The sequence below is a fragment of the Miniopterus natalensis genome, chromosome 12 (genome assembly GCF_054644295.1).
Source record: "Miniopterus natalensis isolate mMinNat1 chromosome 12, mMinNat1.hap1, whole genome shotgun sequence".
Classification (NCBI taxonomy): domain Eukaryota; kingdom Metazoa; phylum Chordata; class Mammalia; order Chiroptera; family Miniopteridae; genus Miniopterus; species Miniopterus natalensis.
The window spans coordinates 5362632-5388430 of record NC_142092.1 but is presented as its reverse complement, the minus strand read 5'-3'; the positions used below and the strand labels follow the sequence as shown (position 1 = coordinate 5388430).

The 25799-nt window shown below is 52.8% G+C and overlaps 1 protein-coding gene across 1 annotated transcript in view; it reads right to left on the bottom strand.

Annotated features, from left to right (window-relative positions):
• Window positions 1-368: 368 nt before the first annotated feature.
• The window catches only part of LOC107529161 (NUT family member 2G-like), a 78064-nt gene continuing 52633 nt past the window's right edge, over window positions 369-25799 (bottom strand). The window contains exons 4-9 of the mRNA XM_087823140.1: window positions 4438-5143; window positions 3602-3730; window positions 2969-3108; window positions 2245-2507; window positions 1673-1789; window positions 369-1157 (exon numbers count right to left, since the gene is read on the bottom strand). Coding sequence (XP_087679266.1) covers window positions 369-1157; window positions 1673-1789; window positions 2245-2507; window positions 2969-3108; window positions 3602-3730; window positions 4438-5143 — 2144 coding nt within the window. The remainder of the gene's footprint in view (window positions 1158-1672; window positions 1790-2244; window positions 2508-2968; window positions 3109-3601; window positions 3731-4437; window positions 5144-25799) is intronic.

The window sequence follows — 25799 nt, the reverse complement described above, 5'->3', positions numbered from 1 at the left end:
AGGAACTGGAGGTTCACCTATGGATCCATAGCACTTGTGACCTCCCACCACCTTTCTTCTTGGAGTAGGGAGCAGCACAGCCCCAAGTATGGAGACACTGGCCACCAGAGTATTTCTCAACAAAACCATCTTTATTCATAACTGACACACAATATCCTAAAGGTGCTGGTCCTACCCCCACCTCCAGGCCCACACCCACCTTAATGGTCCTGCCCACCCTCCCTGCCTCCCACCCTCCCATGTCAGTAGAACAGCCAGGATCAGCTCTGGGATGAGAAGGAGCCCTTGGCTCCTCTGGAGAACGGCCAGGTCATATTTAGTCTGGGCTCCTTGGGGGGATGGCAGCTGAAGGGACACCCCACTGCTCCCTACTGGCTGCAGTGCCGTTTCTTCCAACTCCCTGTGACAGATTGATCACACTTTCTCTTTTGAGGCTGTGAGGAGCAAACCAGCTCCAGAGCCAATGTTGGCCTCCCGCAGACCCCAAGGCTGGCCCCTGGCAGGGGGGTCTTCTCAGCATGGGCTGGGCCTCCACCCAGAGCATGCTTCCGAGACTTGGAAGCTGGAGGTGATGCTCGGGTGAGCCCTAGTGTCTGAAAGAACTGGGACTGGGCAGCTCCCCGGGGCCCCCGACCTCCAGAGCAGGCAAGGCCCGAGGCAGGGACAGGGCTCAGAGAGAGCCCACAGGGCAGCAGGCTGTTAGGAGAGCCCAAGAGGAAGGCCAGGCTAGGGAGGTCCTCCTCATCCTCACTAGACCTGCCCACTGGCCCCAGAGTCTCGGTAACAAGAGAGGTCTCTCTGGGAATGGAGGCGTCCCTGGGTCCCAGTCCAGAGTAAGCCTGCCCGCGACCCTGGGGAGGAGAGGGGGTGCCTCGAGCAAAGAGCGGTGGGTACTCCTGACGTCCTGAAGAGACAGCAAAAGCCTTGGGCCTGGACAGGTGGGCCTCTGCTCGGCAGTGACTTTGACGGTCCTTGAAGTCAGTATCTGGTGGGCAGGCTTTGTCACTGACCCCCAGCTGGGGGCTGTGGTCAAGCCTCTGGGCATCTTGGCCGGCTGCAGACTCAGAAGGACTTGAGTCCAATAGGGGAGCACCGTGACTCGGGGGTGCCTGCCCACCCTCCTGCTCCCCCGATGCCAGGAGTCTCTTCTCTACCAGCTGGGGGAAAAGAGGGACAGTGACTGGCTCCTCACATGCGTGTGTGAGGAGGAGGAGCGTGGGTGATGGGACAGTGGGATTGGGGGGAAGGGGACCAGGGTGACACTGTGACTCAAATCCAAAACAGACATGTGGCTCTCCTGCTGTCCCCCTGGGCCATATTCCCAGCTATGTGTCCTTCCCTCCCTTTCCCTTCCACCCTCTCCTTCCTGTCACCCTCTTCTCTCCATAGTCCCCTCCTCTTATGGTCCTGCATTGCACCCACCCCAGGGCTGGTCCCTTGGCAGGCCGTGCCTACAGGCAGAAACGGGGTGGACAGAGTCCTGTGTGCCCCTGTTCTGGGTTGTTCCCAGCTCTGCTTTACCTGGGTGCTCCCTCCCATGGTTCACATGAACTACCTGGAGTCCCTAACTCCCCTAGGGCCTGTCCTCCTCTGACTCACTTGGGGTCCCTCCATCACCTAGGGCCTGTCCTTTCCTCCAACTCACCTGGGGTCCCGCCCTCCCCTGGCTCACCTGGGAAGGAGTCAGTCCTTCCTCCTGCTCCAGCTCCTCAGTTAGGGCCAACGGATCCTGCCGTGTGTCCGGGGAAAGCAACTGTTTTACGAATCCAGGGTGAATGACTGCCTCCACCTGAGACAGAAGGAAGAAGCAGTGAGCACCCTTGGCAGGGAGTAACCTGTGAGTCAGCAGGACCTGGAGGACAAGCGAGAAAGCAAAGACCCACCCCATCCTCCTGCACACAGTGGGTGTTTTACTCCATCACAGGCATCAGCCACACACAGACACACATACAGACACACAGGCAGACACACACACCCACTTACATGCAAAGACAAGGGCACAACCACATACACACAGATAGCACACACCACACAGAGCACACACACAGTGTGCACACATGCACACACAGACACACACACAGTGTGCACACATGCACACACAGACACACACACAGACACGCACACAGACACACAGACACACACACTCACGCACCAAGCTCAGGGACAAAGAAGAGACCTCAGGCCCTGGGTGCTGGAGTCCACCCTCCGGAATCCTATAGACCCCAGAGCTCAGAGCCAGCCCACCTTGGCGACGAAGTCTTGCTGGGAGCACAGCTGGTCCAGGTAGCTCAGGAGACCCTTGTCCGGCAGCAGGTCCTTTCCTCCATCCTCCCATTCTCCACCTGGCTCCCCTGCGGCTGAGTGGCCCAGCCCCAGCAGCTCGTCCATGAGGTCCATGTACTCCTGCACGGCCGCGGGGGGGATCCCATCGGGTGACTCCGTTTCCTGGGGCTTCTTGTGTGTGTGGGCTCGCTGGGTCGTGGGTGCAGCCTTCCTGGGAGTGGGAGCTGGGCAGAGAGGGAAGAGGAGGGGGGGTGAGGGGATAAGGCTTCCACCTCCTGAGCACTCGATGGTGAGCGCAGTGTTTGGGGGCATTAACATGAGTGTGGCTGGGTCAGGACCACCTGAAGCCATGCAACCGTGTGAGGGGAGAGGGCCGAGGGGAGCATCCAAGAGAGTCCTGTCTGAAGACATGTGGAGCCACCGATTCTCCAAGGGGCCCGCCACCCAGCCCGCCTCTCAGCAGACTTTCTGTTGGGTCCTCTGACAGGGAGGTGGGAGAGGGGTTAAGAAAGTTGACCAGGTCCAGACCCCATGTGACAAAGGGCGGCTAAGGCTCTGGCTCTCAGGGCTGTTTCAGTTGAAAGACCAGAGCCCCTTGAAGGAAAAGGACCGATGTGGTGGGACAAGGGCCTGCCCTAGGCCCTGTTGCTTTGGCCAGGGGTCCTGGGGGATCCTGCTGGCGTACCTGGCTGTGGGCCCACCACTGGGGCTCGGGGCCCCCGAGGATCAGGCCTTGGTGGGGCTAGAGGAGGCTGTCCCTGCGCCCCCTTCTTTAACTGCAACTTCTGAAACTGCATTTCCTCCTGCGTCTCGAACTCCATGAACCTGGGGGGTGAGGGGCACGGGCTGAGCTGAGACGGAGGCCGCCGGGGCGCAGTGCAGGCAACAGCTGATGGAGGGAGGGGAGAGCCAGGGCCTTGGGGCTGTCAGGGCCGGGCCACCGAGGACGCAGGAGGCGGGCTGGCGGGGCACATGCCCTGCACAGCCCCTCTGGGTAGAGTCTGACCCCACTGGGCTGGGCACCTTCGCCCCAGCCTGTCTTGGGCCTTCATGTCCAGCCAAAGAACGGTCAAGATCAGAGGAGGGTGGAGCTCGCGGGGGAGGTAAGACAGAAGCACCCGCGCTCTGAAGGTGAGGGAGAGCCTTCCCGAGGAGAAGGGCCTCTGGGCTGGGAGGACCGTGTGCTGGCCGCCAGCCCTCCGCCCGCACCCTCTCTGAGGAGCATCATCACAGCTGGACCCTGCCCTGCAGTGGGCCCACCACCCACTGCAGTCAGCTCCCCTGCCCACAGCTGTTGGGAACAAGGCCCCTGACTCACTTGTCTGCCATCTCGTAATAGATCATCCGGTCAAAGTTGCTTTTGCACTGCCACTCATGCATGGCCCGCCACATTCCCTCCTCCAGCGTCATGGTGGGCTTCAGGCGGGACAGGGACCGGAGCACTGGGCTGTGTGTAATGCCTCAGGGTCAGCCCGGGGCTACAGCCTGCCCTCCACCCGCCTGACCACCCCAGCTCTGAGGAGCGCATGTCCCCAGCCCTCCCAGCATGACTGAGCGCTGGCCGGGGAGGGGGAGGCGTCTGTGTGTGAAAGACAACCCGTCCCGGCTACTGTGGTTCCTGCCTCACATTCGCGCCAGCCATGAACCTGGACTCGAGGTTGACCATCCACTCACACCCTATAGCTGGGACACTTTGGCTTTGGGAGCTCTCTCGCTCTTCAAGATTGCCCATCCATAACATGATCACTGCCATCAGTGAGACATGGCATGTGCCAAGCAATCTGCTAGCACTTCATAGATTAACATAGGCTAGACCAAGGAGTCTTCTCTATAGTTCTCTGAATTAGGTAGAATTGTCACCTTTTTATGAGGGACCTGAGGGTGCCAAAGGAAATGCCTCCCATGGTCATAACTGTAGTGGTAGGAGAATCTGGACTCAGGGTGGTGAGGTCAGTTGCAATAAAGCATGTGAGGGTGTCATAAATGGGAGAATGTGTGATGCGTGTTACAAAGAATGTGCCTTCTCAGAGCATGGACACCACCCTCAGACCCTCCTGCCAGTATCCCGGGGTCAGCCAGCCTGCACGCCCCTCCCACGTTCCTCGTTGAGGTGAGAGCTCCAGGTGAGCCCTGCGCCCTGCCCAGGGCACTCACATGAGAAAGCAGGAAAGAGCTTCCGCATCAGGACTCTGGGGAAGGTGCCTCCGGGCCAGGGCCTTGAAGCGCTGCCAGCGTCGGAAATTTTTATACACACTGTTGGGGTTACAGGAGTCATCCTGCGAGGCCTTGGGCCGGGAGGTGGCCAGGCCACCCTCCCTGGAAACCCCATGTGGCCGTGCCCCAGGGTTCACCGAGGTCACGATGGGGGCCAGCTGGGCAGCTGGTGGTGGAGCTTGAGCTGGAAGGCTGGGACGCCAGTCTCCCTCCCTGGCCTGGGTGCCCCCAAAAGCAGAGGTGGGCATAATTGTCTCCACTGCAGAGGCTTCCAAGAAGAGGGGTGCAGGACACACAGCACCCCCACAGATTGCCCCTGGAACATTCCAGTTGGGGGGGGCCTGAGTCAGGACAATGGTCTGAGTCTGGGGAGGCTGTGGTCGGCCCCCTTCTGACCTGACCTGGCCCACAATGTTGTAAGTCCCAGTCCCAACTGGGCGTTGGCCAGCGTCTCCTGCCACCAGAGGTGCCCTGGGCAAAGCCGGCAGCACCGGGGGGAATGACAGGGTCGTGAGTGACTGCAGATGCTGCTCCCAAGATGGCCTGTGTGCAGGGCCAGTACTGGGCGCAGGAAAGGCCTGTGCTGTGAAAGGAGTGGTGGAGGCGCCAGGGTTCAGGGGCACATCCGCTCCCCGCACTGCAGATGCTGTTGAGACAAAGGGGATGGGTGAATGGAGCAGGACAGCCAGCCAACGGGACTGAGGCGCTCTGGGTCCCCTTTAGCCACCGGGAATCAGAGCAGTGAGTCTCAACACGAGGGCCATTTGGATGGGGCAAACTGTGGAACTGGCAAATATCCTCCAGTCACTGTCATGCTCTGACCTCCAGGTGAGAATTGTGCCCCTGGAGAGCCCGCTCCCTGACCACTGTCTGTGAGAAGGATCAGCCCAGCCAGCGCTGACTGAGAGCCTCCCTAAGGACTCCCGGGCACCCGGCCCTGCCAGCCTCAGAGACTGTCGCCCAAGACATGGCACTGGGCAGAAATCCGCCCTGTGGGAAATGACCTTACACTGGCAGTAGGGTCAGTCCAAGGTAAGTTCTAGGCCCCCAAAGGGCCTTTGAGGACAGGCGGTGTCTGGAATATTCAGGCCCCACCTCCCCAGTCTTCCTTTTCCTCGATGTACATCACTCTCTTCCCCCCGGTCTTGCACAAGAGCACAGAAATGCTTGAGTAATAGCTGTCCCTGCACAGGAAGGCCCCGGGCACCCTGACCTAAGCCTTGAACACACCAGCCCAGCAAGCACCTGTGTGTCAGAGCCAAGAGCAGAGACCACTTAACATGGGCCAGGTTCTGCCGCTCCGGCCCCAGCGCTCAGACTCAGGGCCGCCCTCAGGAGCCCTGTTCCCAGGAGAGGTTTCTGTGAGGTAGGCCTGTGTCCCTGAGATTCTGTTATTTCACACCTAGCAATGGCTGCAGAGAGTTGGAGAAGGGCCAGGGAATGAAGAGCAGGGGGGCTGTTGGTAGAGGTTTCCAGAAACTTCCATAGCTGCTTTCATGTTAGAGTGGTCAAGGGACTGCAGACTGTCTGTGGTCCTTCCCCTCCCAGCTCCCAACAATGGAAAGTGAAGGTGCAGTAAGAACCAGGTGTGAGCCTGGTGACAGTGGGACAGCAATGTTTGGACACATCCCCGCTCAGAGGCACTCAAGCAGACCCATGTCCAGGGGAACAGGCTACACACCACGTGCCCCTAGTTGCTCAGGACAGGCGTCCTTGGACGTTCACTAAGGACACAGGGGAGCACCTTCCTGCCTCTGTGCTACTCCCCTCGCCCCCTTTCAAAAGGGACCCGCCTTCACCGACCTTCCAAGGGAAACCAACCACGCTCCACATCCGTTTTGTGTCCCTGAAGCAGGACCTGGACTATGGGCAGAGCCCTCGTCTCAAAGGTAAAAGGCCCGGCAGGGGGTGCGCCCTGAGATACACGACAAGGGGAAGTGGGTCTGAAGAACTGAGTTGCCACAGAGCGGGAACAATTGGGGACAACTCGGGGGCACCGAGCCCCATGTTGGTGGAAGTTGCCCGCTGCCCTGCCCCTGTGGAATCCGAGACAAGCAGCAGCTCCCTGGGCTGAGAAGTGAGCTCTGGGCTGGAGGCAGTGGAGGAGCCCTGGGCTGCAGCCGGTGGAGGGCCTTCCAGCCCAGCCCTCGGGGAGGTCATTTCATTGTAGACTTGGCCACGGACCGCCCCACTGGACAACTTTCTGGCTAAGACCCCTCTTCTCACTGCCCCCATTGGCTCTAGCACACTCAGCTCGCATCCCTTAGAGAGAGATGGTGGGGCAAGCTCCAGGAGCCTGAAGAACAGCACAGAGGACTAGGCTTTCCCGTGACCCTCCCTGTGCCACCACCACGACGTAACCCACCACTCCCTCCACACACACATGTCCAAGTGGCTTGTCTCCCCTCTAGAAAGAATCCATGTGCCTGCTGCTGTCCCTTCTCCACACCCAGGCATTTCCCCGGAGTCACCCCTATCCACCTCTGAGGAGCCCTCCTGTCCAGGGCTGTCACAGGTTTCCACTGGCTCCCAGCCTCCCTGGGTGACAGGTCCTTGGAGGTCCAGTGCTCTCTCTTTGCCCTACTTCAGTTCCAACCGTGTTCCCCCAGCAGCAGTGTCACATTTTAATTCCAAGTTTTGAGGGACAGTTCAGTGTCTAAAACACCCCCCCTCAATCTATAGGCTTACCTCCTACTGAAGCCATCCCCACAGGCTCAGGTGCTGGCCACCACTGCCTAGCAGCCTCCACAAAGAGAAAAGTCAAGTCCAGGACCCAGAGAGTGACCTGCTCCAACAGATGCTCAGCATCCAGTGGAAGGAAGGGTTTGAATTTAAACAGCAGAATGTAGGACCCCAGACATTCTACAGCGGGGGAGGGGCAGGGGCAGGTGGGCCTGGGTGGGGGAGGGAGGGGAGACATTCCACGGAGGGTCTGGCAGGTAGGCAAGAACCAGCAGTTCCTTTCAGATTTTACGTGGCAACACGATTGGCGTGTGTCTCTTTAGGCCATTTACACACCGGTGGTTTTACATTCACGGCACAAAGGCTTTACTCAATGTGACTTTATTTCAGTTCTTGATCCATCCACCTAGATTTGGGCCCCTCCACCTGCTTCCTATGTGGCTCTCTGCTCACCTCAGCACAGGCTCCACTTTCTGGACAAAATTCAGAATATACTCCTGAGGAAATAATGGGAACTTATGGCCGCAGGGGACCCAGTGTTTGAAATTAGGACCCACTCCACAGACCCAGCATGTTGGGTGCTGTGTGCACGTCCTCCTTAAGGAATCAGGTCTGTGCCCCAGGTGCCCTCCAGCGCTGGGGCTCTGCAGGCTGCAGCCGGCCCAGCCTCACCAACGATGCCCTTTGCTCCGGTCCATCAGGGCAGCGCCAGTAGCCTGCACGGCAAGACCAGAATCACTGCTTTCTGCTTCTCAGTATTATGCTGTTCAGTGTTTAATTTTGTACCTTTTGAATGATTTTAATGTAATGTTTTAAACAAGTAATGACTTTGCATAGTTCATAGTCAAATTGTGCGAAATGGAAAATGCAGTGATGAGTCTTTCTCCTGCCTCCATCCCCTGGCAGCACAGTCTTCTTTCCCACAGGACTCCAATGCTGTTATCCGTTTCCTTTAAGTCTTTCCAGAGGTGTATTATGCAACTAAAAGCAAATGCATGCTATTTTCATATTTATAAAATACTCTGAGCTTTTTCCTTCGGTTAAAAATTAATATATGCTCCAAGATATTTATTTTATACGTAATATTACTTATATATACTACAATGATTGTCTTTGTACTGGTAATGAGGCTCCTCTCTATTTCTGGAAGCTAGATTCTTAGAACAAGAAGTTCTACAGTCCCTTAAAATTCAAAGTATGTGAAAGAATGGTGGCCAGGTTTAGCAAATAATGAACGCACAACTGAATTCGATTTTAAGATACACAATGAAGTAGTTTTAGGATAATTATGTTTGATGCAATATTTGGGACATTCCTCTACTGTAAATTTGTTCACTGTTTTCTGAAATTTTCATTTAACTAGCATCCTGTATTTTATGTGGCAACTCTACCAAGCAAGTAACTTATTGCTATTATTAGTTACTCACCTCTAAAAGAAGGAGAACTTCCAGTAAAGAGATTCAAGTGTGCAACTTGACTTCATCACAAAACACAATTGCATATACATGTGAAATGTGCACGCTCTTTGGAGGATATGGAATTTGTGAGAGCATCACACAGCACTGACCATCTAGGCTCAGTGGAGTTAAAGAGAGAAGTAAGAGACAAGAAGGCAAAAAAATCTTCTGCTCCCACATGTTAACGGGGCTTAAGAGCTTAAGGTCCTGGTTTTCCTAGGTGTTAAAATTCCACCACACATGAGGTGGATGTGCACGTTGAGACAAAGCCAGGATTCTATCCACCATGTCTAATCCCTATTTACAAAAACCTGCACCCACCTAAGTCCTAGCTTGCCAGTCTGAGCCCAGAAGCCCTGCTTATTGGTTTCCAAATTTCCTGGCTGCATCATATGCCCTTGCTCTCTGGAATCTAGGCTCATCATTGCATGTGGTCCCATCCTTACGTGAATCAGGTGGTAGCACTCCTTTAAAAACTTGATTCTTATACCACATTGTGTATAAATGTCAGTTTATCACTGTCAAAATGAAATGAACAAGCATTTGTGTTTTGTGAAAGGCAAGGATTGTTAGGAAACTGATCAAGGGAGATGAGGGGTGACAACTTTGGAGAATTTCAACCAAATCTCTTTGGAGTCAATCTTCACTCTGTGCTGTGGGAGCAGAATTCCTACTGATGATCAGGTGCTAGAGAAGAGAAGAGAGGTTTACAAGGTAGTTCCACAATGTGAACATTCACTTAAAAAACCCTCCTGTTGGCGCTTAATAAGTTTCTTGCCACCTGCAAGGAAAAATTGACTCAAAAGAAGATGAAGTGAGAGCAATTCAAGCAAAATCATGGCAGACTTTATTTCAAAAAACTACTGTGGGGATTGAAAAAAATAAACAGCTTGAAGATATTTCTCAAGACTCAAGCTTTTATCATGGAGGTAACCTTAAATGATTTTCAACCAATAGCTTCATATTAGACGGATGGTGAGGCAAAATACTGTGCTCAGTCACTCGCTCAGGAAAGGCAGGCCTCCTGCTGCTTCCTCCCCTTATCTAGTCAGTTCACCAATTATTTACAAGTGTCTCACTCATGGCTCTGACAGGATGTGAATGACTCTTTTCAGGGTCAGTGATATAAAAATTGCATTGGGGAAAAATTATCTTGTTCCAGTACTGCAATAATTTTTGCACTACATCAAATCTGAGAAAAGACACCTCTGGGTATGGAACACCGGCATCAGAAGACAGCTGATCTTACTCCCAGTCACGCAGCGCTGGAGGGATGGTGAGATGCCATGCTTGTGTCTTGTGCAGTTTCAGTCTGTACACTTGGGGAAGGTAAGTGTTGCTAGATGTGAGCGGTCTTCAGAATCATCCTGTGGAGTGGAAACGCTCTGCTCCTGCAAATGACCAGGAAGAGGGTCAGATGATTTCTGTTTCCTTGGAACGTATGACAAACTCAGGTCAGGGAGCTGATTCTGCTACTACATATACATGTTCCGTTGCCATCTGCAATTCTGCAATATAATATGAAAAAGGAGGGGGGGGAGGGAGAAATTGTTCCCGTGCTACCGGCTATGTCGCTGGAAACTGGCCAGGCTGTCAAGTGTCATAAGCACAGCTCTGCGATGGAAACACCTGTGAATCAGCATTTACTGAAAAGCCGCCCGTCCTAAATAAATGCACCCAGGCAAACACTCCCGCACAGCGAGTGCGTCTGGAAAACCTCCAGGAACGGAGTGAGGCGCAGTCTCTCTCGAGTGTTTCCCGGGTCTAAAGTTCTTGGCCAGAACTGTGCGGTGGAACCCCCAGACTCGCCGGGAGGAAGGCCCCCTCCTTAGACACCGGGGACAGGCAGCGCGGAGGGCCTGGGGCGCTCGCCCGGCGCAGGGCATGGGCTCTGGGCGCGCCCCTCCCAGACCCAGGAGGGCGGCAGCTGAGTGCGCGGGTTGCGCGTTTGCAATTTTGAAATCGCAGGAGCTCGTTGCACGCTCGCTGGTTTGCACGACGGAGAGTCAGGGAGGCTCCGGAGGACCAGGACCTGCCCTAGAAGCTTCCCAGGCGCCCCCGCCCTGCACCTCTCTCCTCTCCTGCAGGGGCGCCTGGGCCTTCCCAGGGCGCCTCGCGCCAGGACGCAAGGGCACGCCCCCTGGGGGCGGGGCTCCGTCCTGCAACGGCTCCCAGCGTCCGTTGCGGCGGTTGGCTGTGGTTGGTGCGCATGCGCTTGCGCGCACCTAGGGTCCCAACGGCTGTCCTGGCCCCGCGGGGCTCCGGGCGCCGGGCCTGGCATGGCGGCCTGCGGAGTCCGTTAGGTGACCATGGAGGTGAGGGGCGCGCGGGCTCTTCACCCCTCAGGCGTCCCCCCTTCGCTGTTGTTCGCCCTGTGGGCTGTTTGTGCCGGGCCTGTGTTCAGGTGACCCCGGGAACTGGCCCCGCGGGCCCCTGGCTGTGCGGGGGGCGGGGCGGGGCCTGCGGGGCGCCGCGGGGCTGACGGGGCCTGCGAGCCGGGCACCTGCGGGCCGTCCCGTGTCCTTGCGTTCAGGCTCTATTTGCCTTTGTGGTTTTGAGCAGCTGTCTGGGCCTGTTTCACTCTCCCGAGGGCACGTCGGTGCCTGTTGTGCAGGACAGGTGGGTGCTGGGTGCTGGTGTCAGGTCGTGTTTGTGGGACTTGATGTGGGGGCGCGTGTGTGAGTGGCTGTGGGACTGTGTTCTGCGAGACGGAGGAGTGAGTTGTGGGTGAGAGTGGGGAGCGTGGGGTCGTGCATGTGCAGGTCGTGTGGCATTGCACGTGTATTGGGACATGGGTATAGGGTGATATTTGCATATTTGTCGTGTGCTGGGTATTTGTGCGTGTGTTTGGGGCCTGTGGAGAGTTGTGTGCGTGTTGAGTTCCGTGTGTATTTGAGGGCCATCGCTGTTTGGAGGAATATTTGCTGGAGCTACGTGTTTGTAGTTTTCCGTAGGGGCCTCTAAGGCTCACCTATTTCGGGAATTGAGTATTTTGTGTGTTGGGAATAGGTTTCGACCGTGCGGCAAATAAAGACACAAGGAATGGAAAGTAGTGGGCGAGGCCACTTCGCTCCTGCAGAAGGGCCGGCGCTCCCGGGCCAGGCGGCGAGCGCACCGCCCGGGGCGCGCCTGGGCTCTGAGCCCGCCCCGAGCGCCCTGCGCCAGCCCTGTGGTCAGGGGGAGGCCTCCCAGCCTAAGCCCACAGCCTGACTGGGAAACCGCGCGCGGGGAGCGGGCCCTTGGGTTGGACAATTGCCTGCACATACTCTGAGTACAAGTGGGGGCTGCCACGGTGAAATGGGGGGTGTAAGGGGGGCATCTATTCAGTTTGGCCTGTCCTAATCCCTTTGACGGAAAAGGTGATTTCCTTCTCATATGTGTCTATAATGGAGAGACGGGTTTCTTTGCTTATGTAGGGGAGTGGGAGACTTGTATCTGTTCGTAGGCGGTGGTGTGTGTGATATGGTTGTCAGTGTTTGTGGATGTGAGAGCTGAGTCGTTAGCTAGGGGTAATCTGGTATTCGGAAGTTGTTTCCTAGGTGGTTTGCTGGAGATATTTCTGTGTGTTGCGCATGCATACTGGTTTGTGTGTATATCCATCACCAGGTGCGTGGATTGTCAGTTTGTTCATAGGGTTGTTAGGCATATTTAAAGCATATTTCTTTGGAGAATACTAGAGCGTTTCTACATGTGTTTGGGAGTAGGTAGTAAGAGGTGGTCTGTGTGTATATTCAGTGAAGGTGAGGGTGGAAATGTTTGTGTATGTTCATATATATGTTCCTTTTAGGTTCTCCGTCTGGGGTGGGAGTTGAGGGTCCTACTCAGTGTGTAAGTGTATGGTGTGCACATACCATATGAAAAGGGATGGGTGCACTGGAAGTGGCTCATCCTAGCCTGGAATAGTCAATGGCACACCTCTCTCCTGGGCTAGGTGTTCAGTGACTTCAGGTGAGTAGCTTGAAATGAGTCATGCTGGGGATATTTGTACCAGGTATACACCACACAGAGTGTTCCCTGCGGCCCCCTGGCAGGGTTACTGAGCATTCACCAGCACACCACTAGTGAAAGAATTCCCAGGCATCGGCGAGCATCTGTATGGGAGGCTCTACGTGAATTGTGAGCGAGGCATCTGGGGCTGTGGGCCCTTGTATGTGTGCATGGACCCTGGTCATTGTAAATCATTGCATTGCTCTTAATCAGGTCGGTTCACATTTTTAGGGCCAAAGAATTGCCTCAAATGTTGGTGATTTCTGGCCCCTCTTCATGCAGATGAGTGCAGGGGTGTCTTTTCCTTAGGCAGATGGACACTTCTTTAGCATTTGTATGGTCCTGGCATCAGGGACCCGAGATGGGTGGGCCTGGTAGACAGATAGCCCTGTAGAGCAGAACCTTCACAGGTGTGTTGCTGGTGTGACAGGCAGCAGTCAGGAAGTCTTGGGGCTTCCTGGACAGGAAGTCAGTTGGCCAAGTGTCCCCCAAGGCAAACTCTCTGAGAATCAGCTGGGCAGCTACAGGTATTGTGGCCCTTCTGGGGTACGACTGGTTGGCAAGGACTCCCTTCACATGGCGTTGAGATGGTGAACGTCTGCAGAGCCTTGTGTCCCTGGGTCCATCTACCCCAGGGTGGTATCTCAACTAGGTCTATCAGTAGTTCTCAACCCACCTATCTCCATGGAAACCTTAATCCTTAGGTATAGGAAGGACTTTAGGGGTCAGTGAGGTGACAGGGATGGAGGTGGGGAGGCTTTGGGCCTGTGGAGGGCTGGGGGCTGTGACCCGGAGAGACTGGGGGTGTTACTCTGAGGAGATACTTGTCTCTGACATTCCCAAACCCTTTAGCCATGCTCTCCTTTCTTTTCCTAAGGCTGGGGATGCTTCTAACAGTGAGATTAGGCTCATTTTCGCTTCCTGTTTTGCTGATACGATGACCTGACCCTTTTTTCTCTATTCCATGTACAGCTTCAAACCCACCAGAGGGAACTATGTGATCAACGTAGCCACCAGCTGACCCCACAGCTGCCTCCTGGCTCCCTTAATTCCACCCCAGAATTTCTGGGCCTGCCTTCCTTATGGCAAGCCTCCTTCTGGCCTTTCTCTCTCATGGTGAATCCTCCTGACAACAGAATGTGCCAACCTCACTTGCTTGAGTGCCCAAATAACTGCTTGTCTCAGTACAAGTGGAGTCCTAGTGGCTCTCACTGTACCCTTCACGAGCTGTCCCCAATAAAATGACAGTGTGTTGTACTGATTGTAGTGTGTGTTGTTGGCGGAATGGAGCTGGGTCTGCTTTTATATTTTAAAATGTTTTATTTTTTAAATAAAAATGCAGTATAAAGTGTATACAAGGTAAAGTTGTTTTGGGCTTAATTTTTTTATTTGCTTGGTTTGCTTTTGAAAAGGGAAGTCACAGACACCGAGTTTTAGTGGGGCGGAACAGGAATATCTCAGTATTGAATCAGCATTGAAAATATCTCACCAGGTGGCCTTGTCCAGTGTGGCTGAGTGGTCAGAGCATTGATCAGTGCACCAAGGGGTTGCAGGTTTGATTCCTGGTCAAGGACACATACCTGGGTTGCAAATTCACTCCCTGCCCCCTGTTGGGGTGCATGAGGGAGGCAACCAGTCTATGTATCTCTCTCACATTGATATTTCTCTCTCTTCCTCTTCCCCTTCCCCCTTCCTCCTTCCTCCTCCTCTCCCACTTTGGAAAGCAATGGAAAAATATCCTCAGGTGAGGATTAAAAAAAAATATATATATATATATCATCAGGTAAAATGAATGGAAATTGCTGGAATGGCTGAGGTTGGATGGAGCTGGTTGTTCTGGGGCCAATCTCTTTTTAGAGTGTATGTCATGGGGCATACCCTGCATTCCCCCAAGTCTCCATGGACAGAAGGAATCCTCTGTTCTTTTTTTTATCTAGATAATTTAAATTCTTTTCAGTTACAGTTGACATAGTGTTATATTAGTTTCAGGTGTACACCATGGTGAGTAGACATTTATATATTCTGACACCATATGCAGTCCTTACAATATTATTGACTATATTCCATATTCCTTAAGGAATATATTTCATATTCCTTATTCTTATTCCACAGGATTTTACATTCCTGTGACTGTTTCTGTAATGGCAATTTCAACTTCTTAATCCCTTCCCCTTTTTCACCCATCTCCCCCCTCCCTCCTAAATCTGGCAACCATCAAAATGTTCTCTGTATCTGTGAGTTTGTTTCTCTTATTTGTTTATTTTGATTTTAGATTCCACATATAAGTGAAATCATAAGGTATTTGTTTTTCTCTGTCTGATTTATTTGACTTAGTGTAATGCCCTCTAGGTCCATTCATTTGTCACAAATGGCAGGATTTTATTCTTTTTGTTTTTGGCTGAGTAATATTAATATTCCACCACAGCTTCTTTATCCATTTGTCTATTGATGGACACTTAGGTTTCTTCCATATCTTTATTGTAAATAATGCTGCAATGAACATAAGTATGTCTTTTCAAATTAGTGGTTTGAGTTTCTTTGGATAAATACCCAGAGGTAGAATTGCTGGGTTCTTGTTTGTATGTTGGTGTAGCCTTTGTTTTAAAGTTTATTATTTCTGATATAAGTATTGCTACGCTAGTTTTTTCTTTTTTTTTCATTCTATTTGCAGGAAATATATTTTTCCATCCCCTTATTTTCAGTCTGTGTGTGTCTTTTGATCTGAAGTTGGTCTCTTGTAGGTAGCATATGTACAGGTCTTGTTTTCCTATCCGTTCAGCCACCCTAGCATTTAATCCATTTACATTTAAAGTAATTATTGATGGGTATGTAGTTATTGTCATTTTATTCATATTTGTGTTCCATTTTTTCCCCCCTTCTTAAGGAAGTCCCTCTAAAATTTCTTACATTACTGGTGTGGTGATGAACACCTTTCAGTGTGTCATTTGTGGAGGTAGTCAGGTAGGGCTCTGGTGTGTTCCAAAGCTGGCACTGGGTGTGTGGGTTCTGGGGCCTCTTAGGACAAGCTCTAGTGATGACCAAGGTCAGCTGCTGTCTGTGCCTGGCTGTGGCCACCTGGTAGGAGCTACAAAGTGATCCATGGTTAGTGGCTGGCTGTGCTGGGCCTGGAGGTGCATGGTAGAGGCCATGCTGCGAATTGATGCTGGTTGCCACCTGTGCTGGGTCTGGGGCCCCCCTCAGAAAGAGGTACAGGGCACACCAAGGCCAGTCACTGCCTGCCAGGGTCCTGCGGACCTTTGGAAAATTTTTAGGAAAGTTTGTAGCACAGACCGATGCTGGCTTCCTTTAAGGAACAGTTGCTGAAAGACGTTCGGGCAGTGTGTGAGTTGGGTGTGGCAGGGTCTCAGAGAGTCACCGGCGTAGGGAGTGCAGTGTTTGCTAGTTTAGTGCAGATTCAGATTTGGTGCCTGCCGGTGCCTGTGGACTGTGGGAGGAGGGCTCACAGTAACTATGGTGGCTTCCCCTCCATCTTTTGCCCTGCAGCCATACAGCTTAGTCCTCTCAGTGGGTCCCCTTTGCTTTTGATCTCCTCTGGGTGTAGGGTGAGTGTTTGTGAGTGAGTGGGTCTGTGTGCGGCCCTTCAGAGGACACCTGGGTTTCCAGCAGCCTGTCATCTGGACTGAATTCTGATTGATGTCCACAGCCAGATGGTGTGGGGACTCCTTTTCCTGGCTCTGGTGCTCTGGGCTGGGGACCTGGTGTGGATCTGGGGGTGATCTCTGCAGTAGAGATATCCCTCCCAATTTTTAATTAGCACACAGTGGGTGTGGGACCAACCTGTTTCGTGTATCTACCCTCCTCCCAGTCTTGACGTAGCTGCTTCTTTATATCCTTAGCTACAGGAGTTTCACTCAGCTACTCTTTAGGCGGTTCTCCAAGGTGATTGTTCTATAATTTAGTTGTAATTTCGATGTAGTTGTGAGAGGAGGCGAGCATAGTGTTTACTGTGCCATGTTGACGAAAAGCTTGCTTTCAAATTTCTCTTACAAAACAAAAAATGGGGACATATATAAAATCCTACAGCTACTGTTTCTTACTTTGCATTTATAGGAATTTCTTACAAGAGTTGCTGACAGCCTAGCCGGCGTGGCTCAGCAGTTGAGCATCGGCCTAGGATCCAGGAGGTCTTGGTTCAATTCCCGGTCAGGGTTCATGCCTAGGTTTCAGGCTCGATCCCCAGCAGGGGGCGTGCAGGCGGCAGCCGATCAATAACTCTCATCATTGATGTTTCTCTCTCTCTCCCTCTCCCTTCCTCTCTCTGAAATCAATAAAGACATTTAATAAAAAAAAGTTACTGATACTTTGTCTCCACTTTTTTACCTCCTGTCACTTCTCAACCTTTCTAATCAGCTCTGCCCTCCCCATGGTGTCCCAGCACCTCTGCCTCAGGTAACAAGAGGCCTCCCGTCTGTGCCTGATCCTTCAGCAGCATTCTGCACAGATGCACAGCTGCCTCTCTGAAACCTGGTCTACCTCAGCTTCAGTCACACCTCCTGCTGTTCCTTCCCTCTCTTCAGCTGCACTTTCATACCTTCGCAGGCCCATCCTCCTGGTCCTATCATTGAATCTGGGCATTTCTCTCCCTTGTTATGTGAGGTCATAGCTGTTTTGATTGTGAGCATCATTTTAAGTTGAGGTTTTGGTTACTTGCAGGTATTTGTGTGCTCTCTTGGCTTCAGTGAGCATTGATTTACCAGCTATACACACAGCGGTATCACCAGGCTGGACTAGTCCTCAGAGTTTCAAATTTGCAAACATGAGGGCCAACTTGGGATCACTACATAGTTACCTCAAAGTCTCCTCCAACTCGATATGCTGAAAGGCCAAGTTACAGTGGTCCCCTGACACCTGGAATTCTCCACCCTCTAGTTCAGCGAGTAGTGTCTGTGCCCAGTGAGTTACGCAGATAAAGACCCAGCCACTGTCCTTGTTACCTCCTTCCTTTACTGCTCTTAGCCGCCCTTCCTTAGGCACTCTGGGCACGCAGAGGGAAATGCCTTGTAGGCCTTGCCATCACAAGCAAATGGGGCACAGACGGGTGAGGAGACTTGAGTTCTATATGGTGGAGACACAAACGGGCAGTGGGAATCCAGAGGAATGCCCTTCTGCAGTGGCCAACAGAGACTTGGAAGAGGAATTCTGTGCAGAGACATGGAGTGTGCATCTGGACACAGGACGACAAGCGACAGTGTTATTTCTCAAATAGTTTGCCCAGAAATTGTCACCTCTTGGTGGTCACACTCCTGGGCCATCCCCTTAAGTGTGGGTGGGAATGGGGCTTGCCTCTAGCAGATGGACTGCGGCAACAGTGATGGGAGCTACTTCCCAGATGAGGCTGCAGAGACAGTGAATCCCACTTGCTCACTCTCTCAGGCTTCACAGCCTGCTTGCTGCCCTGGAGCAGCCCTTGTGGTAAGGAGCTGACATCTCTTGTCACCTGCCAGAAAGGCCCTGAGGATCTGCCAGCAGCCACATGAGTGATCAGGGGAGTGGATCCTTCCCAACGCAAGCCTTGAGAAGCCAGCAGCCCTGGTCAGTACCTCAACTGCAGCCTGTGACAGGCACTGAGTCCGAGACAGCAGCCAAGCCACCTCTGATTCCTGACACGACATCACGAGGTAATCAGGCATGGTGGTTTTAAGCCAGTAAGTTCTGCAGGAACTTTTCTACAGCATAACTAATATCGCCCTTTACTGAATTTCTCTCCCACTCTCCTGTAAGCACATTACAATTGTCCCAGGGTGGGGGCTTGTTTAAAATATACACATTTGATGCTACTGTCTGACTCCAATTGCTGAGTCTAGAATGGAGCACTGAAATCTCTCTGTTAAACAAATATTCTGTTCAAGGAGCAAGCATTGAGAAATGCTGCACAAACACAGCTGGGACTTCTGTGACCACAGGAGAAGTCATAGTCACACTGCCAAGGGAGAGACCGGCTTCATTTGCGGTCCTTCAGTTTATCTCTGGAGTAATTCCTAAGTGAAAGCACTGTGCCACCTGTTGTGTCTTCCAGTGATATTTGCAACAATGTCTCCTGTCCCACACACTCTTCTGCTAGGTAAACCTGACACTCCTGCATGCAGAGGTCCAGTCTGATTCCACCCTTGAATCTGGTCTCCTGACTCCCTGTGACTAGCAGAGTGGGGTGGAAGTGAGCCTGGGTCACTTCTGTGGTGAGGCCAGCAAAACCATGCCTGTTGCCAGTCCTTTGGGATCCTAGCTTTTAGGGAAGCCAGTCTTGATGGGGGGAGTTTGATGATTTAGAGACCATCATGCCAGGGGCCATGAGTACACACTTTCATTGACAGTCCCCGCTCAGCTGTCACTTAAGGGCCAGAGTCACCTGCCGGCCAAATGAGTGAGCCATCATAAAGGGCCAGCCCAGCCAGCTCCTGGGGAACAGCTTACTCTGATCTTATAAGAGGGCCTTTCTTCCCAAATCCCTGACTTACAAATAAATGGTGGTTCTAAGCAACCAAGTTTGGGGTGCTTTGTAGCACAGCTACAGTTGAGCACTACTCAGGCTGGAGCACAGATTAAAAAGCATGCTCTTTGCCCTCAGCCTAATGACTGAAACCATGGAAAGAAAGAATTATAGTCAAATTACAAATGATAGTGACTTCCTGGGGATCATGTACAAAGATCTAATAAGTAAAGGAGGGTGGGCCTGGAGAGAAAGGCTCTACTTAGCATTTGAGCTGAAGTTGGAAGAAGGGTGAAGCTCCCTGCTTCCTGCCATGGGCGGCGCAGCCAGGTGCAGCAGCAGCCCCAGAATTCCAAGCAGTTCAGCAAGAGTAGAGTTGAAAGGAGGGATGGATGAAGGGCCGATGAAAGTGGGGAGGTCTGGGGAACCTATTATACTCAGCAAAACAGTGCTGATTTTATCCTGGTGCCAGTGAGCAAGCACCGAGATTTTGAAACATGCCTGCCTGAGGGTGGAAACCTCACTGGTCGGTGAAACAGAGCAGTAACTCTTTGCCAATGGATGGAGCAGAAGAAGAACTGAATTGCAACTCAGGCAGTTTCTATTTAAGTCCCTGTGACTCACCCTGTGGTGGGACAGAGATTACTCAAGGCCAGTGCCCTCCCTGTAAACACCTGTCACTCCCTTGGTCGCAGAGATGCCGGGAGGTTAATGAGATCATACGTATGGAATGCATAAGAGCTCCTAAGAGAAAGAAACCAGATACAGTGCAGATATTAACATTACCCTGGTTGTCTGGAAGTCAGCTTTCTAGCAAACCAAGGGTCAGAAGCCAGACACTTCAAAATAAAAGAAAAATAGAGGTATTTGGCCCCAAGAAAGCTGGAAACAGATGTGGGAAGGACTGAAGAGTTAACGGCACAAAGCAGGCTACGCGGGGTGAAGGAATCCTCCTGGTCCTTGGAGGGCATGACAGCAAATGGTACCCCGATACCCAGGAGTGAGTGATGCCATGGGGGAGGGAGGCATGCTGGTGGGAAGCGGCAGAGACCAGCATGATGGGGCAGGCCCTTTGGGAGTGGAGGGGTGGAGCTGGCCGCTGAGAAATGGATGTCAAGGAGGAGAGTTTGGAAGGCAGGCCCAGCCTCCCCCAGGCTCAGCAGCTGGACTGTTTTGCAGAATGTCCTGCAGGTCACGGGGCAGGATCTTCTTTGACGACAAGGATGCAGATATTTCTAAGCAGTGGGTTGAAAAAAACCAGATGTTCTAGGAGGAGCCTGTGGTGTGACTCTGTGGCAATAGACTTCAGTGTGTGTGTCTAAAGGAGCTGAGGGACATTTTAGGAGCATTTAGAACAAGCTGGTGAGAATAATGGACGACTAACCAGACAGCAGCTGCCTGGAGGGCTCTATAAATGCTCCTGCCGTAACCTGGTTTTAATGCTGCTAGACTTAAAATAGCATCCACCCCAAAGACCTCCTGAATCAGGCTACCTTCCTTTGCAAAACAAAACACCCCTTAAAGAATGCCAATATTTTCTTGTATACCCTGCACTGTCCTGAATGCACTAGATCTGGAAGGAGAAAGGGAGAGAGGGGTACAAACCCACAGGGTACCCTCCTTTGGGGATTTCTATCTGGACTCAGCTCCAACTCCTTGGCTGCTCACATGGTTATGAGAGAGCAGACTCCCAGGAACTCTTGCTGTAGTCTCCCAACTGTAGTCCTGACCCCAGAAGACTCCTTGGATCTTTGGAAAATGCTTATAATCATGTCCCTTTTCCCTGTCTTGAGTGAGAAAACAGGTGGTCTCAGTTCTTGGTCCCCAAGATCCTGCATCCTGCTCCCTCCACCCACCCTGGTGACCATTCCTTTCCTTCAGCCAGCACAGTGCTGAGCAAATTGGGTTGCGTGTTGGAATCATCTGGGAGACCAGCCTCACTCTACACCTATGATGTCATGGTCCCTGGGACTCATTTTCAGTCCCCAAGTGACCTTTCAGAAGCACAGCTCTGATGGCGCTCCACTCTGCTGGGGTCACCCCCCAACCCCAGCTGCAGGTTAGGAAGGAAGACCGTTTCTCCAGTTCCTGGCACTTGTCTTCTTGCAGCTTTACCTTTATTTGCATAAATTACTTGCTGGTTTGATGCTCCCCCTTTGTGCTGTAAACTCCAGAAGGGTGAGGGCGAGGTGGGTTTTTTATCAGTGTTGTGCCGTGGTCCCTCTCAAGGTGCTTGGCACATAGTAGGCAGCCCATAAATATTGGATTAACAAACAGGTGAATGGAGAAGCACCTGGTTTTCTGAATGTCTCCGTGCCGTCTCTGCCATCAGGTGTGGAGAGGCACACGGAATGGTTGCCGCCGTCTTAGAACACTGAATGTATGACTTTCCCTATCAGTTTTCAGGGATTTGCTACATAAAGAAGGATGTGAGGAGGAGGGGCGACTGGGGTCGTTCGCACCTCTGGGGTCAGACTGTGTGGTGACACTTTTTCTTTCAGCATCAGCTGCTCACGACTGTGATCTTTGGTGGTGGGTTGGGAGTTCCCCTCTCTGATCTCTGTTTCCTCACCTGTGGGGGCGGGGGGAGGGTCCCTATGGTGCGGTTCAGGGCTCCGTGTCTCCTGGGCCACACACAGGCCCATCAGGCCCATCCTGGGTTGAGACTGTCTGTGCTTGCCTCTCGCCTTCCCCCCAAGGCCACTAAGAACACCCTGTTCGGTTCCACTTTCCCAGAGCAGAGCAGATGAGGTTTTGGGTGTGACAGTTGCAAGTTCAGCAAAAGGTTTTAAACTTTTTAATTTAATTTTATAAGTCTTTACTTTTATTTCATATTTGGCTTCAGACACCAGTTGATACTCATGTTTTTAGAGCATTTTTAATCAGGACGTAAACCTTCTGAACATGAAAAGAATGAAATACTATAAATGCATTTGATTTATTATATTTTTTTAAACGGTGTTGGACAAAATGATTCATTTTATGATTTTAGTTCTTTCTTCTGGATAAATTAAGTGTGTTCAGAAATGACATTAAAATGTAGGTGAGATTGAACCAGCACCCTGAACCTTTGGGGCATGGCGGCACCCTGTTTCCCAGCCTCCGTCAGGGACAGCCACGTTTTGGCCACCTCTCCTGTTTCCAGAGTAGAAGGTCCACTCCCTCCACTGGGTGGGCCTCTGCCACTCCCTGCTGAGGTCTCTGCTGGCTGTCACTTGTGCCAGGGCCTGGGTCCCCCAGGAGTGGGAAATAGAGGATGTGTGCTACCAAGAGTGATGCCTGTCACACAGTGATGTCTGTCCCCAGGGACACCTGTCCCCCAGTGACACCTGTCACACAGTCATGCCTGCAAAGGGGGTGTACAAACCCGTGTTCCCTGAGTGCAGGACGCAGTTAACACATAGAAGAGAGTTGTTTAAAACACTTTTTTAAAGCACCATTTTAAGTACTTGGAGCTAGGCTACCCCTAGTTCTGGGAAGCTCTGACTGCTGACTCTTGGCGATGATCTGCTTGACTGGTGGTCCTCTCTGTCCTAGCATGAGGACTCTGTGCTGTAAATGCAAGAGAAGCTTCAAGAAAATGAGTCCCCGTTTCTGCAGCCTGACTCGTGCAGGGAGGCCAACCGTGCAGTGCATGCCAGGTTTCCCGGCATGTCTGAGAGTGAGCCTTTAGCAATCTTGCGAAATCATCTGCTGAAGGTGGGTTTCCTTTCCCTATGAGGGCTCTAGAATAAAGCCAAACTCAGAATTTCACAGACTGTATAAATCATCTCCACCCTGAGTATTTTTCCTGTACACTGGCTGGCGACTCATACATTCCTTCTAAAACATTGAAAGCCAAGAGCAGCGTAGACGTAGCACGCTGATGTTCCTGTAAAGGGTCACACTCACATACGCTTGCACCTCGGTGGGGTGAGGGCTGACACGGGAGACACCAGTCCTCAGGCAGAGTGGGCTTTGGCAGGCAGCCTGCTGGCAGCTCCCCAGCGAGACTCCCGTGGGTGCTGGGGCCACTCCAGGAGCTTGGCTGGCACAGGAGAGAAGGGGACACCGTCTGTTGCAGCAGCCCTGAGGGCCAGCCTGAGCAGTAATCCGACCAAGCCAGACTTCCTGGGCTTGTGATGCTTTAGTGCGCTCCCTTCCCTCAGCCTGCCTCCCCACCCTCGCCCTCCTGAACTCTCAGCTGTCACCCCTTCCCCTCAGCTCCAGCACCAGTTCCTCACACCTAATTCTTGGGCACACAGCTTCCCTTTTTCCTTTCCTGGGGCAACGCCCTTTCCCTCTGTCTGACACACTGGGTCCCATCTCTCTTACCTTCGCTGCCATTTCAGATCTGTCTGCGGGATCACTCTCAACCCCCAAGAAGCACTTTAGTATCCCCTACCCCTAAACAGAACAGCCTCCCGACCTGCGGCTTCTGCAGCTCACGCCAGGCCTCAGGCCTCCTGTGCGGGCCACTTTGCTGCCGTACTCACTTATATTCTGTGCGTGTGCTGCCATAAGCCAGTCATGGTCACGACCTTCCCATGGCTCCTCCTTGCCCTTGGGGTAAACAGTCTGAACTCGATGACTGACCTTGAAGGCGCATGTGACCTGCTCCATCTGCCTCCCTTCCCCCACGCCAGCCCCCTCTTAGCCTCTACTCCATTCCAGCGTCTGGACCCCACCCTGATGGCTGGAAGACCCCTCTCTGCCTGAGGTCCTGCATATATTTGCTCCTCCAAAACGCTGCCTCATGCTGTTGATATGGATGTTATAACTGACACCCTTGGGAAAGAAAGGACACACAAATCCTTTTATGCCATCTCCCTGCATGTTCCCCCAAAACCACGTTAACAGGGATGGGCTGCGGCTTTGCCACAGGTTATGTGGGCAGTGGGATGGAGAGTGGGAGGCACAAGTCTCCCCTCCCTTCAAATTGAACTCCCAACCCGGCAAGGACTCACTTCCCTGCTGTTCCCGCCTGGTCCTTTAATGTCCGGCTGCCCTTAAGATCCTGTGTAAGTACACATCTAAGAAAAATGAAATGAGCCACCTTGGTCTGACACTGGCATCCTCCGTGTGTAATGAGCTCTCTTAGTTACTAGGCTGCCTGCTGCCACAGACAACCCCAAGTTGCAGGGGCTCGATGCCATACAGGGAACTTGTCCCTCCCAGCAAGTCACTCCAGTGTGGATCGAAAAGTCTCTACTCCACACGATCCCTTAGGGCTCCATGGGCTCCTTTTCCTTGATTCTTGGAGTCTCCACTCACCTGGCAGATGGGAGAAAAGAGCAGTAATCACATGTAGAGGTTATGGGCAGGTCTGGAAGGCCCAGTATGTCACTTCTGCTCCTCCTCTGTGGTCCAGAGCTCAGTCATGTGGCTCCTGTGACTCCAAGGTGATGCTGGTAAACACCGCTCAGGTGTGTGTCAGGAAGAAAGGAGAATGCAGGCTCTCTGGGAGGTCACTCTTTTGGCCACGTCAGCCTGGAAAGCCCTCACAGTTCAGACCTGTCGACAACCAGACGGAAGCAGGCAAATATAAATACACACAAACCATCCAAACCTTTCAGAGAAAAAAAACACATGATTTCAAAAGTGGTTTCTGAGCAGATCCATCCCAGCCAGGGTCTGTCCTTACCACAATCCTAAGCTGGTGGAGAGCCAGCTACAGACCCCCAGCTGTGCAGCCCTGCCCGTGGGAGCGCGCCCACAGTGATGGGCTCTGTCACACCCGCAGCTGCTGCCTGCCTTAGTCATGCCCATCTGCTCCGGGGCACCCCACACAGTCAGGCCCCTGGTGTGGGGGCAGGTGCCTAGCCAAGAAGGCTGATTGGGAATCCCAGATGGGACATCTGCTCTTTCGAGAAGTCCTCTGGGTCATGCCCACAGCCCTGCGGGCCTGTGCCCCTCGTATCTTGGACAATAGGTGAACAGGTGACTCCAGGCACTCCCGGCCACCAGAGCCCTGCTGTCTCCCTCTGAGGTCCTGAACACCCCGAATCCAAGGTGGGGGCCGAAGGTGCGTGCAGAAAGCTCCTCTGGGACTCTTGGGGGAAAGCCAGGGTTCCCAAGGGGACAGTGCTGCCCACAGAAGAAGGATCCAGATAAGCCCTGGCCATGCCCAGGGGAGGCCTGCTCAGTGGAGTGAGAGCTCTGTGTAGTGGGCATGAGCCTGTACGAGAAAATGGGGAGCTGGCCAGCTTCACCCCAGAGATGGGACAGAGCAGCAGGGCCAGGCTGGGCCGGCTGGCTGGGCAGGAATCCCCCTCTGCCTTCATAAGCCTTACCCTACTCTGCCTCAGTTTCCTCTCCCATAGAAGGAGGTAATTCCTCATAGGACTGTTAGGAGACTGTGGAGTTATGTAAAAGGCTTAGACAGACACAGTGGGCACTTGGGTGTCACTAGCTGTTGTCATGTGCTGGGTAGGACTTTATACTCGGGAGCCTGTGGCCCCAACCGAGGAGCCGTTGGAACACCCCCTCCTAGACCAACACTGTCCAGCCCATAGTTGTAGCCACCCATGGGCACTTACATGTAGATTTAAATTTGATGAGGTGAGATTAACCTGAAGATCGAGTTCCCCTTGCACAACAGCCACGTGTGGCCAGTGGCTACTACACTGACGGTCACCCACAGAGAGCATTCCCATCCTTGCAGAAAGCAGCACCTGGGCAAGCACCTGAGTCAGGGCACTAGGGGGACACTGGGGATGGCACTCAGCCATCTCTAGCATATGGTCACA